This window comes from Crocodylus siamensis, chromosome 1, assembly GCF_052110815.1.
Source record: "Crocodylus siamensis isolate JL-2025a chromosome 1, ASM5211081v1, whole genome shotgun sequence".
Classification (NCBI taxonomy): domain Eukaryota; kingdom Metazoa; phylum Chordata; order Crocodylia; family Crocodylidae; genus Crocodylus; species Crocodylus siamensis.
Genome location: NC_143395.1, coordinates 404,848,447 through 404,861,934, shown reverse-complemented (window position 1 = coordinate 404,861,934; position 13,488 = coordinate 404,848,447). Strand labels below are relative to the sequence as shown.

Sequence of the window (13,488 nt, the reverse complement as noted above, 5' to 3'; positions counted from 1 at the left end):
CACACACAAAATACTTTCCCTCTGTGTTACATGAAACAATTGAAGGGTGTAGTATATTGCCCCTTCAAGTGGGAGCCCTGTGCTTGGCTGTAGCTCCATCTTGTGGGGAGAGATAAGGGAGTGATGTGGGACTTTTGGAAAGTGTTCAGTAAAAGCACTGGTAAGAGGAAGCAGCATTCAATGGGTTGCTCCAGGCATGGAGCAGCCCTGCTGCACAGTGGGCACCATGCAGGTTGGGGTTGCTATTGTCATTATTGTCATTATTTTCCTGTACCTTGAAACTACTTGAGTCCCTGCCCCACTCAAGAAAAGAACTGGTGAAGAGATGAAAAATATATTTCATGAATAATGCTGAAATGTCAAAGTTGTTTCCAATTTTCAGGGTTTGAAGAGAAACAGGTTTTGTTTTTTATTTATATTTTTTGTGAAAAACATATCAAAAATCTTTTTTTTTCCACATTTAATTTCATGTTTTCCTCACTTTTTGCTACAAAGATCAATAGAATGGATAATACTTATTTATCTACTTACTTGTTTTCCTTTTCGCCATTCTTTAACTTTTCAGAACTCCTTTGACTTTGGAGAATTTAAAATGGCAAAGTTCAATTTTCTTTTTTTTATTTTCTACTTTCTCCAAAGTTCTGTAAATGTTAAAAATGAACAGCAAGAGGAAATGAAGTAAGTAATAAGAGCCTTTCGAACCTTAAACAATTTATTTCCTATTAAATTCAGCTGCAAAAAAGGCAAAGCTGGGAATAAAAAAGGAGAAAAAAATTGACAAACAAACCATTTGAATCTAAAGAAAATAAAACTGAGGACTTGAAACTAAACAATTTGCATTTCTCATTTCAGTTTGTTTTTTTTTTAAATTAAATTATTGCAAACTCTAAAACTTCATTTCTTTTTCTAAATCCTCAGTTCTGTTAGGAAATACTTTTGTTTAAAAGTTTTAAGAGAACCACTCAGTTCTGTGAGACCTCTTCCATATCTCGTTCCATAATTTAAGGTAAGTGCAAGCAAGTTGCATTGAAAGAAGCAGGTAACAATAACATACCTCACACTTCAGTAGAATATTGCATGCAGGGGTCTGGAAATACAGGAGCTAAATAAATCTCATCTGAGCTTATTTGCAAAGTGATCAAAGAGATTTAGGCATCCAGATACTATTGAAATTCAAAGGAATTTAAGCATCTTTCTTCCATGGGCTGCTTGGAAAACCCCTGCCCCAAATCTCTTTGTGAGGTGCCTGTTATAACAAATGAAGATATTCGGGGGAAAAGTGCTCACATAACTAGCTCAGGGTCATACAATGCACCTGGAAAGGGAATGAAAATGGAATTCAGAGGTCTTGCTTCCTATTAATTTCCAGTTCCCCAATAATAATTCACAAATCAGCGACCATTTTATTTTTATATATAGGTGTCACCACAGGGCTCACCAATACATCACATGTAGTTTGTTTTAAGTAATTGTTAATTGAGAAAAATTAAAGCTGAAATTACATGAAGGATAGCACCCACATTAGCAGAGCACCTCTAGTTCTAGGATGTAAGACGTAGATGAACTAATCAGAGTGGTCATCTCAGTTTTAGCAAGATATAACTCTGCTAGGATTACGTTTGTAGCAATATAACCCTGGGGTAAGAAGAAGGATGTAAATTTGAACCGTTTTAGAATGAAATAGTGGGTTCATAGCTCAAGACTAATTAGCTCCTAATGGTTCAAGATACAGAAATTATATCAGCATTTTTGTGGAGTCTTTTCAAAATTTGTTCATTAGAGCTGCTATTACTAAAGGCCAGGGGCAGGATAGCATGCAATTATTAGTCACTTCTAAAAGCAAGGGAGGCTGTTCTGACTGAAAACAAATCATACAAATCAAATAAAATCATTCATTTAATTTTTTTAGTCCGGTTTTTTTCTTAAAGACTCTATGATTTTAGTAGAGTGGTCCAAAAACAAAATTTGTCTCTCAAACAATTCCAAGACTTTGATTTAGATTCCTTTCTGAACAAACAGAACTAAAATTCAAGTCTCTGAAGAAGTGCAATGTGGAAACCTGAAAACAAAAGAACTTTTTGACATCAAACCATTATAACTTAACAAAAAGTTGAAAGAAAATTAAAATTATAATGCTGAAACAAAGCATTTAAAAAACAACTTATTTTACATTTTTCTACCAAAATCTGCATTTAATCACTGAGATGATGATTAATTCAATTTTCAGCACAATTGTCTGTTTCAACAGAAAACCATAACGTTGAAGATTTATTTCAGATTAGCTCCAATTTTCAATCTGCTATTCCTGGCATCAGGACTGCAGCGGTTTTCTAGTCAATATAACTATTATCACAGTGTTAGTGCTAATAAGGATCTGGGGGTCATATTAGACAACTAAAGACCTAGGTAGGATGTAACTGGACAGGGGCTATATTCCAATGAAGTCAAGGAGTTAGGCACTTAGGCGAGGCACAAACATTACAGTTTTTTCTGGTTTTCTGGTCAGAAACTAATTTATACCTGTAACAGAATAGAAGTTTGGGGTGCACAGACTACTTAATAATGGTGGATTCTGGTCTAAGATAGATAAAAATAGTGGATCAGTGTAGATTCAGGCTTCCTTGATTTAGGTTAGACCAGTGACGTGAATACCAGTAACAGGTCCACTCATGAATCAAGGTAGGTTGCTGTCCACCGACACCCCAGAGCCAGTGCCAGCACCGAGTTCAGGGATGAAGGCGCTTCTTCCCCAGCTACAGGGCTTCAGTCCCTTAGGTGGGGGGCAGTCATGTCCTTGCAGCTACATGGTAGGCAGCTTCTGCTCCAAACTTGGCACTTGCTCCAGAGGGGAAATCCTACAAGCCCTTTCCACAACCACTCCAGCATGTGATCCGAGGGCTCAGACTGAACTAGGATGGGGAGGGACTTGCTAGACCATGTGTTGGAGTGGCTCGGGGGGGGGGGTTGTGAGATTGTGCCCCTCTCTCTGCCTCGAGAACTGCCACCAAGTTTGGGGCTGAAGCTGCTTGCTGTACAGCTACAAGGGCATGGCTGTCCCTGCCCCAGGGACCACAGCCCTGCAGCTGCATGGTCTCAGGGCTCAGACAGAAATCCTGTGAGCCCTTCCCAGAGCTGCTCCAGTGCACAGTCCTGGGGCTGAGATGGAAACAGGACAGGGGAGGGATACTCTGTGCCCTTCTGACCCAGACTAGGAATGAAGATACCACTGCATATACCACTGGCACTTCTTCCCCTACAGCAGTTCACAAGCCCTGTTCCCTCTTTGTCCCTGGCATGCCTGGGGTGAACCTCGATGCCCGTCACCCTGAACAAAGCCTAGGGACCCCATGCTGCCCCAAACAGGAGCAAGTACACCTCCCTCTGTTGGCTGCCTCCAGCTGACTGCTGCCTGATAGATGACTGGGCAGAGAGGAGAGGCACTGCCTGGCAGCCAGTCAGGGATGGCACAGCCATTCGGCTGTACTCAGCTGCTCTCGAGAATCTCAGGCATGCGGAAACTTCCATTGCTTTCTGGCCCAGCCAGTGCAGGCTTCTGCATGCCCTCTCCCACCAAAGGGTGAATATGAGTTTTGTTCACTCCAGACCCAATCTACGCCATTTAGAGATACACTGTACACTAGATGGATTCTGCCTTGGGTATTTTGAAAGTCTGCACTTAGACTGAAGATTCTTTTGAAAAGTTGTAGCCTATCTACATTTTTAGGCATCTAAATGCCTGAAATCTAATTAAAGTAAATGAAAAAAAACACCCTAATTTTGCTGGGTGAAAATGAGGTTGAGAATGATAAAGTGAAAATCAGGCTGCAAATAATTTAGGTAAATATCCATCTCCTTATGCACTTATAATTTATGTTAACTCCTAATAGATGGCCACCGGATCCCCTCTCAGCCTTACCTTGTAGAGGCTGAACAGGTTTAGGTCCCATAGCCTCGTCTCGTAGGGCCTGCCCTGCTGCCCCCTGATCATGTGAGTGGCCTCCTCTGGACCCTCTCCATGCTGTCGACATCCCTCTTGGAGTGCGGCGCCCAGAACTGGACGCAGTACTTCAGCTGCGGCCTGACCAGTGCCGCATAGAGGGGGAGGATCACCTCCTTGGACCTGCTCATGATGCATCTGTGGATGCATGACAAGGTGCGGTTGGCCTTCCTGACTGCCTCCCCACACTGCCGGCCCATGTTCATCTTGGAGTCAATGATGACCCCAAGATCCTTTTCTGCCTCTGCACTGATGAGAAGTGAGTTCCCCAACTTGTACATATGCTGCTGATTCTTGCTCCCCAGGTGCAATACCTTGCACTTGTCAGTATTAAAACCCTTCCTGTTCTCATCTGCCTACCTTTGTAACCTGTCCAGATCTAGTTGCAGCCTGTCCCTCTCCTCCAGCATGCCCACTTCTCCCCATAAGTGTCATCTGTGAAATTGAACAAGGTGCTTTTAACCCCTTTGTCCAAGTCACTGATAAAGATGTTGAACAGTGCGGGCCTGAGGACTGAACCCTGGGGAACCCCACTGCCCACGTCCTTCTAGGTCAAATGATCCATCCACAACCACTCAGGTCCCTTCTGACCCTAGAAACTATGAAACTCTCTGAGTGTGGCCCTCCAGTCAATTAGCAACCCATCTGACAGTGTAGGCATCAACACCACAGTCACCTAATTTTTTAATGAAAATGGGGTGAGAGACAGTGTCGAAGGCCTTCCTAAAGTCCAGAAACACTACTTCTACCTCAACACCTGTGTCCAAGGATTTCATGACCTGGTTGTAGAAGGCCACCAGGTTGGTCTGACAGGACCTGCCCCTAATTAACTGAAGTTGGTTGCCCCTAAGCATAATTTCCCCTGCTGGCCCCTTGTAGATGTGCTCCTCGATAATCACTGAATCGAATTACTGACCCCCGAATCGTCTGAATCCGAAGCAAATACTAGCCACTTTGTACAGGCCTAGTATATAGTATCGCATAGAGCTCTCCTCAGTGCCAGGCTACTTTCTTTTTTTTCTGAATGACACTAAAAACTGGAGATGTGTCTGCCTTGAAATAATAAAATACTGACTTTGAAAAAGTTCAGACTTAGATCTGAACTCTTGCTGGCCTGGCTACAGTTGGCTAAATTAAAAACTCCAAGAGCTGAACTGCATCCACACCATTGATTTTGAGGTCTAGATGCAGATCTGAACTTTGGGTTTGGGATTGTTTTCACTAAAATCTAGGTCTTGACTATGCCACTCAACCTGATAAGGCCCAAGTATGGGAAGTAATTCACCACACTAGAAACAAATAATTATGCCAGTAGGATAATTTAAAATGTGTGTCATTCTTAGGCAAAATGTAAATGAACTTCTAATAACCTCTGTATTATGGCTTTTCTTTATTTCTGATGGAAATTATAGAAGTTAGAACTTGCCATATTTGTTGTGCAATGCAGGTACAATGAGGGATGTCCCTCAAATTAGGTTAATTATAGAGGTCCAGGTTAAGCAAATGGGTTACACAGAGATTTTGTTCATATTAGCTGTGATACAGCTAGACAAAACCATTTATGGATTTGGGAGTTTGTTTTTTAGCCCACCAATGCTTGCAGTGCTGGAATGGAATGAAATTGTATTCTTATTTTATTCCAACATCCTATCCAAAAGCCATTTGTCAGGAGCTTACTTTTGACAAAATTTCTGATTAGATTCTGAACTCCAACAACCTAGGAGTCCTCTTGACCTTATAAGAAGTATATGTAATTCCAAGTGGATGAGTTTTAGTAAAAAAGTGTAGATATTTTTGCATTTGGCTTTTCTGTGCCTGTACTATTTTAATGCTTTTCCTAATATCTAACTTAAATTATCCTTTCTCAAATGAAACTGATTACTTCTTTTTCTATCATTTATGACACTGGGAAACATGAAGGGCTGTGGATATCAGCATCTTTTTTATAACAACTGTTTATACATTTGAAGATTGTGTGAAATATGCATGCATGAACTTTCAACTGTTGCGACTTAGGCTGCAGAGCTGAAATCTATGTAATGTAATGGAATTAGGATTGTTTGTGATCTGATGATGGTCTTAGAGTTTTATTGATGACTATGGTATTGTTCACCTGCTTAAACTTATATACATTTAAATACCTTGTGGAATCCAGGCCGTAATTAATAAAAAGTATCTTACTGGTGCAAAGGGGAAGCAAAATCTATTTCTTGTGAAATCCCTAGTGTTTTAGGGTCATTATATCTCTCCTGTATTTTAAAGCCTTTGCTTGGATGCTCGGCTTAGTAGGATAGTTTACTTCAGCCCTTCTGCAACATGGAACTGAGACCACTTGAAACACAAGTCAGATAAATCTGCAAACTTCCCATTTCTTGTAGTGCTCCAGCTGGGCAGAAAAACAATATACTTAGCAACAACAGTGGCACCTACTTGGATAAAACTTGCATACTAAAATCTGTGAAAGAAAAATGGTCCAGATGTTAATATTTTCACCTCAGCAAGAACCAAAATATATGCGAAGTGATAGAGACCTATTAGAAGTTGATAGACATCAGAGGGAAAAGCCCTATTTTCATCTGTGGATACTTTTCACATGTTTTCTTTACTTGCTATATTATCACATTTCCATGTTAGATGCTTCGCTGGATTCTTCTTACCTACCTCGAGGGGGCTTCAAGCCACCCATTCCCCTCCAGTACAGGCTGGGCAAACCCCAGCACAGAGTTACATCCCCTCTCTTCCCCCACTCCGGCTATGCAGCCAGCACCAGGGGTGGGGCTGGGATGCATCAGCCCAGTCCGAATCAGACAGAAGTTAATGAAGGTGTTCCACTTTGGAGTGCCATGTAATGAGGGTTACTTTGTCACATGATCAGGCACTTTAAAAATGCTCTGCACTTCTGTTAGGTCATGGCTGTAGAGAACTTTCGAGAGGCAGGTCATGTGACAAATGACCCATACTTTGTAAGTGCCCTGTATTCAGATACACACCTGGAAGAGAACTGCTCACCTTTCATAACCTGGTGGTTAAAGCCCTCATCCAGGAAGTACATGACCTAGGCTGTAGACCTTCCTCAGCCTGACTGGATTCACACTCCCATCTCCTAGGAGAGTGGCCTGACCCGCAGGCTTTCCTTTCAGAACTTTCTAACATTGCCAAGCTGGATGAAATAGTTTAAAAAATAAAAAGTAGGACAAAGGATAAAAGAAAAGGTGAAAAAAAGGAAACAGCCCCTCAAGTCCTAGACAAATGGTAGCCATCTTTTTACATTCCGTCTTCTTGCAAGGGTCAGACTGTTTCATTAGAATGCAAATGGCAAACACATCAACAGAAAAAGAAAATAGGATATTTTAATCAGTAGTAGGTCCTTAATGATTTTTAAAATAAAATAGTAAGCTATTTCACATGCTCTTTTGTCATGACTTGACATGCTACTGCTGCTTATATGACATTATTTATATTCACCATATTTGCTCAATACAATATGGAATTTTCCCTCCAATCAGCACGGTGGTAAAAAGCCCCTTGTTTTATATTTGTATACAAGGAAACCTCATTAAATACATTGTCTATCATGAAACTGCTGCCAAAACCACCATGTGCTCAGTAATGGAAACCAACTATTAAATTTATTAAATGAAGCCAACGCTGAATATGACAGAAAACAGGGGCAGCAAACAGGGCAGGCAGTTTGCAGGATGTCTGCTGGGAGCAAGAGGAGGAAGGTGAAGGGGAAGAGAAGGCAGACATCAGGCACCAGATCCTCTAGCTTTATTAGAGAAGGACCAGGGACATTGCCACTTTAAGTGTCTCTCTACCCACAAAATATGACACTTTAGTACTTCTTATCATTCTGCCACTATGTGCCCTTTCTCTTCACGTCTGTAGCATACTGTATACCAGCTGTGGCCAGAGGGCCTTCCTGCCCACACTTGCCAAAGAGTTCAGGCTGTCTGAAATAAATTGTAAACCCCCAGTGTGGTCCTACTTGGATTACTGATGTTAAGTGCATTATCCTGCTGGAACTCCTCTATTCCATCCTCATTACTACTTGAGCTCTCCATGGTCCTGTCCATATGCTATATTTATCATATATCTTCTCAACATACATCACTTTTTCTACATAATTCTCCAACCATTTTTTTATCTCCCCATCTCCATTATATTTATGTACATTTGAATAATTGTTGCCCTTTCTCTCGTCTTTTCTCCTGCAATAGATTTTATCTCTTTAAGTTCTTCTTTCTCACCTATTACTACATGCCTTCCATAACCTTCTCCATCAGAAAAATTCCCAAGACTTCTAGTCAGGAAAGGTGACAAAACTATTCAAATGTTCCACTTCAACATCTAATAGGTCAAACAATATTTTCTCTATAAATTCATATTTATTCATTGCTCTTATTCTCAGGCATAAATTACCTTCCACTCCGTCTCTTGCTTCTTCCCATGTCCTTTCTCTTTGTGGGTCTGGTTTATTCCTCCCAATAGTTTTCTTCTTCTATTCAAACACTGTTTCCTTCCTTATTTATCTCTCCTGACCACCTGCCCTCTTTTTCTCCTGTTCCTCCTGCTGACTGGACTCTTCCCTCATTACTTCCTTCAGTAAAGCCTCCAATTCCACCAAACATTTCTTTCCTGTCTTCTTTTGTCCCCTGTTCCCTACCTTTATCCATCCTCCATCAGACTCTTGATCTCTATTTCCACTCTCTGATTCACTTCACATCTCTTACACCATTTCTCCTTCCTTAACTGCCACTCTAAAACCACTGCTGATGCTATTCTGGATTCCTCCATCCCAGCACTCTGTCATTATCCCCTTGTTGGTCCTGGTATTGATCAAGGCAGTAAAACTGGGCCCCTACCCAGCCACTACAATTAATCTTAGCCAAGGAGTGGCCAAGAAGCTATGCCTCTGATAGGATACTACCACAAGGTTAGGTTAGTGCAGCCTGTCTGAATAACATATATGGTAACTCTCATTACACACAGTTCCCCTCAGTATGGATGGTGATTTTTTTCAAGTCATGGTGAGCCACTACACTGCATACATTTCAATTTCCTTTTCAGTCCCACAGATGAACTGTGTTTTTCTTTCCCATTTCCAGGAACAGTGCTAGGGAGGTTTTGGGTAGCTATAGTCACCCCAAAATTTGCCATAGCCCCTTTGTAGCCACCCCTCCCAGTGCCTCTCCTGCCTAAGTGCTCTGGCTCCCACCCCCGGCCACTGCCACCCATCCTGTGCATCTGAGCCCGCTCTGTTCCCACCTGCAGCCTGTAGAGGCATGGTGCTCCCAGCTCAGCCTGGACCAATCTGTTTGCGTACAGTACATATTTTTATTCACCTTTTGCAGATAATATAGATAAAACACCTGTTTAAGTGAGTATTGTTAAAAAAATATAAGTTTGGCCAGAAGATGTATAGCGTAGCCCTCCCAATTTTCTGTCTAGCCTACCTTAGCACCCACATTGGGAAGAGGTTGGCACTGCCCCTGCCTATTTTCAATTATCCCTGTTTCTTCACTAGACTCCAGTGCCTAGAGAACATCATGAAATGGGGCCCCAAACAGTTCACCCATAATCCCTCTGTCACACACTCTTTCAGCCTGTTGCATATTATTAGGGTGACCTCACCCTCCATGAGGTGGAGTTGAACTAGGTAGCTCTGGATTTCATCTGCATATAAACTGTTGGAGCATCCCAGGACTTAGGACAAGAATACCTAGTTCCAGTTGGTGATGATCCTGCTTTGAGCATGGGTTTGAACTAGATGACCTTCTGATGTCCCTTTCAACCCTAATTCTATGATTCCAGTCATGAATGGGGAGATAACTAGCACATGGATTCTTTGCAGAGGGGGGATATCAGGAGTACACACACACACACTGAGCAGTAGTGAACTGTGGGGTCACCAGGGCTTGAAATACTGTGGACTGCTGGGGCCCAGCCCGATGAACTATATGATAAATCATAAATCTTTTGGCTTTGGACTAATATTACACACAGTTTGTATGATATATAAAGTAAGTACAAAAGTGCTGCTTAAAAGTTGTTTATGGAGTACCTGTGCTAAAACTTACAGCAGCTTCCCAAGAAAGTGAAACGCATCAATTCTGAATAAACTAAGTCTATAGGTATCCATAGTAATTTTTCTATATGCAAAACAAAGATGTTTATTTTAAGGTCATTGTTTTTTGAACTACCTCAAACTTCCCTAGGCTCAGGCAGAGCAATGTCTGATTGTAGGGGGGAGGGAAGGGGCTGGGGCAGAAAGAAGTTGGGGAGGGGCCAGAGGACATAGAGGCTACCTGCCCTCCCCGCCGCAATTTTTCCCCCTACTGTAGCAGTGGAAGAGGGACAAATTAAAGGCAAGCCTTCAGTAATTAGATTCTTTAACAGGAAAATTAGAACAAATTTATAAATTTTGCATATATAGAATCTAAGTATTGGGGAATCAACTTATATTTAGGGTCATCTTAGATTCAAGTAAATATGGTATAGTAATCATTTTTATAATTATTGACATTACTGACATTTATAACTAATCTCATGAAAGTAAAAATACAATTAAAAGGTGCCTAACAGGAATACATTCTGAAACAAAAATTATCCTTGAAACATTTCAGTGTTGTTCTCAAAAAGAACTATTTGGGAGCAAGATCTAACAACATTACAAATCTGCTCCCTCCAACCCCCCTCCTCTCTGCCCAAAATCTACATAAAGTATTGTGTGAAAATAAATAAATTGAAATGAAATTTCTAATGGAAAACTGTTTAGACGAAACCCTTTTAACCGATTCTAGTGAAGCAATTACCGCAAAACAGAAAAAGAAAGTTTATCTAAGTTACTTATATAGTTCCTTATTACCATAATATGAACTCCTTACAATCTTAGATGGAGTTGTTCTGACATTACCCTTCTGAGGTAGACAATACTAGTACCCCTGTTTTGCAAATGAAGAACTGAAGCATAGGAGACCATTTTTGTAAGGGTTCAAGTAATTAAAGGTTCAGTCATTTCATGAGAATTACTTATTACTTGCTTGTTTGCTTCTCCCAGCACTGCCATCCTCCATTCTCCCCTCTCTCTCCCTCCCTTTCTAACTTTGTATTCAAATCACCATCTCCATTTTACACACTGGTCCATGTATGTCATTTCATCACATCTGATAAGGTGAGTTCCAGCTCAGAAAAGCTTGTGCTATACATAATTTAGTTGGTCAGGTGCAAATCTACCCTATCTTCTTAACTTCCAACTAACATAGTTAATTCTTATTGCTTGAGATATTCAAAAATGCTTGGGACTTCAGTGTTGGAGGCATCTTTGAAAATCCTATTAAAATTCGGACCCTATGCCATTTTTAAAATTTGACCTCAGTAGTCGCACTGAAAATCTTGCTCTAAGTGACTTTCCCATGTGAAAAGAAGAAGAAGGTATTGAACATGAGTTGTGAAGCCCTACACCAACACTCTAGCACCTGAATTTGAATTCATCTCCAGGCCAGAGAAGGGATAGATCTCCAGTCCTTCCAATTCCGGTCCCACAATCCGTTTCTCCAGGCCTTGCTGCTTCAGCATGACAGTAATTAATTAAATCAGGCATTGATTTTAGATAAAATAATACTAACGCTAAATAATAATAGTAAAACCGCTTACCGGTGCAAGTCTTGTTGTATTTATAGTTCTGTTGAGGAGACCCCTCCAGTTGACACTGGAACCTGTGCTGCCAGAATTCCTGAAACCATGGGTTTCGGTGATTGGTTTCTGGCCGAAGCTGCAGGTAATAATCATCAAACCATTTCACATCAGGAGACTGAAGCTTGATTGTTATTCCACCAACAGCTTCACGCTGGTATCCGTCTGTCACATCGTACCTGTCTGCCCAGCCATCACTGTGGAGGGAAATAAAACAGAAAATAGTCTGTGAAGATTCTGCTGCTTGCACCATTCAAAAGAACAAGGGAACAAGGGAAATGCTTCCTTGCAAATAGACACACACTCACACCAGAAGGATGGAGAGGAAAATTTGTTGAAATACTAGCACTGTTTGTATTAGAAGTATTCAGCAATTTCTATTTTATGTACTGTGTTCTTCTTCCCTTAATCCAAGGAATCAGTATTACAAACTGTGCACGTGCATCTCTGCACTGCTCTGATCCATATAGGCTGCAGTAGGGTGATGCAGGCTGCTTTGGCATCTGTTGACACTAAAAGGAGATTGCTCACCATTAAAATAGGATGTGTTAGCATGCTGAAGAGAAGAGAAATTCCCAGCCAGGGACAATTTGGACCAAATTTAATGTGATCATTAATGTGGTTGTGAACTAGATACGTACTTAGCTTCTAAAAAAATCAAAATTGGAAAAAAAAAAGTGGGATGGCAGAGACACACCCAATCACCTGATACAAAGTCCTTATCAGTTCTAGTCTACTTAAGTTTTTCACCAGCCCTGTGGCTTTGAACATCCACAGAGTTGGTAGAAAAACAATTAACAAAATGTCCAGAAAAATGTCAGCGGGATTTTCTTTCCCATACATTTTTTTTCTTAGTGAACATCACAATTCTGACAAAAATTTCCATAAAAAATGAAAAGTTTCATTCAGGAAGTTTAATTCAGATCTTCTATGAGTTATATACATCAAATTAAAGCATTGCCTACACTTTAGCTTACAGGTGGAAGCAACTGTATCAGCAAATATTTTATCAGTCTATAATTTTTCCTGTTACTCTAAGACAAAAGAGCATCCTAAAAAAAATGTTAATATCATGCCAATTTTTACTTAAGGCAGGACTTAAAAAAGAGGATTGAAACAGGATTATAGGTAATTGTTGCAGGGGAGGGTCTGTAAAATAAAATATGAGAATGGTGATCAGCGTTTAAGAATGAGGGCATTTATTTTCTAAAATTATTTAATAATAGCTAAGCATAAGATTGTAAATACACTTTGTATTTCCAGTATTTTATGGGTTCAGCATTTTTGATATCTTTAAGGGATGGATGAAATTGCTTGTGAATGTGGATGGATAAATTATTTGTAGATACAGGCTGTGTCCAGATGTGAGGCATGTGTAGTTTGTGGTACCACGAACCACACATGTGGAATGTTAAAATGTGCCCTGCCCTGCAAATTTGCAGTGTGGGAGCAAAATTTGCTATCAGGATTTCATGTTAACAAAAACACGTCAGGAAAAAAAGCAGTGCAGAGCATATGAAGATAGCATGTGCTGGAACAAGTGGAGGGTTGGTCTTCTAGCAAGATGCTTTGGCTTCCGACTGCTCCATTTGTGCCCCTGCTGCTCCAGCATGCCAAGAGCCAGGAGGAGCTCAGCAAGGGCAATTTGCCCAAAGCAGGACGGTTTGTCCTGCAACAAAGCACACGTGCACAGGTGTGCGCCGAGGCACAAAGTATCAGCAGAAATTTGTGCCGCTGCAAGCACACACCCCACCATGTCTGGAAATGGCCATGGCAGACACATCTGGAAAGATGCA

The 13,488-nt window shown here is 40.9% G+C and overlaps 1 protein-coding gene across 3 annotated transcripts in view; it reads right to left on the bottom strand.

The window, feature by feature from the left end:
• The window catches only part of GRM5 (glutamate metabotropic receptor 5), a 402,015-nt gene that overhangs the window by 80,523 nt on the left and 308,004 nt on the right, over nt 1-13,488 (bottom strand). For all 3 annotated transcript variants that reach the window (XR_016439649.1, XM_090030602.1, XM_090030604.1), the window contains exon 3: nt 11,654-11,889. Coding sequence is in view for 2 of the 3 variants with exons in the window: in XM_090030602.1 (XP_089886728.1) it covers nt 11,654-11,889 (236 nt within the window). In the remaining variant the exon portion in view is untranslated. The remainder of the gene's footprint in view (nt 1-11,653; nt 11,890-13,488) is intronic.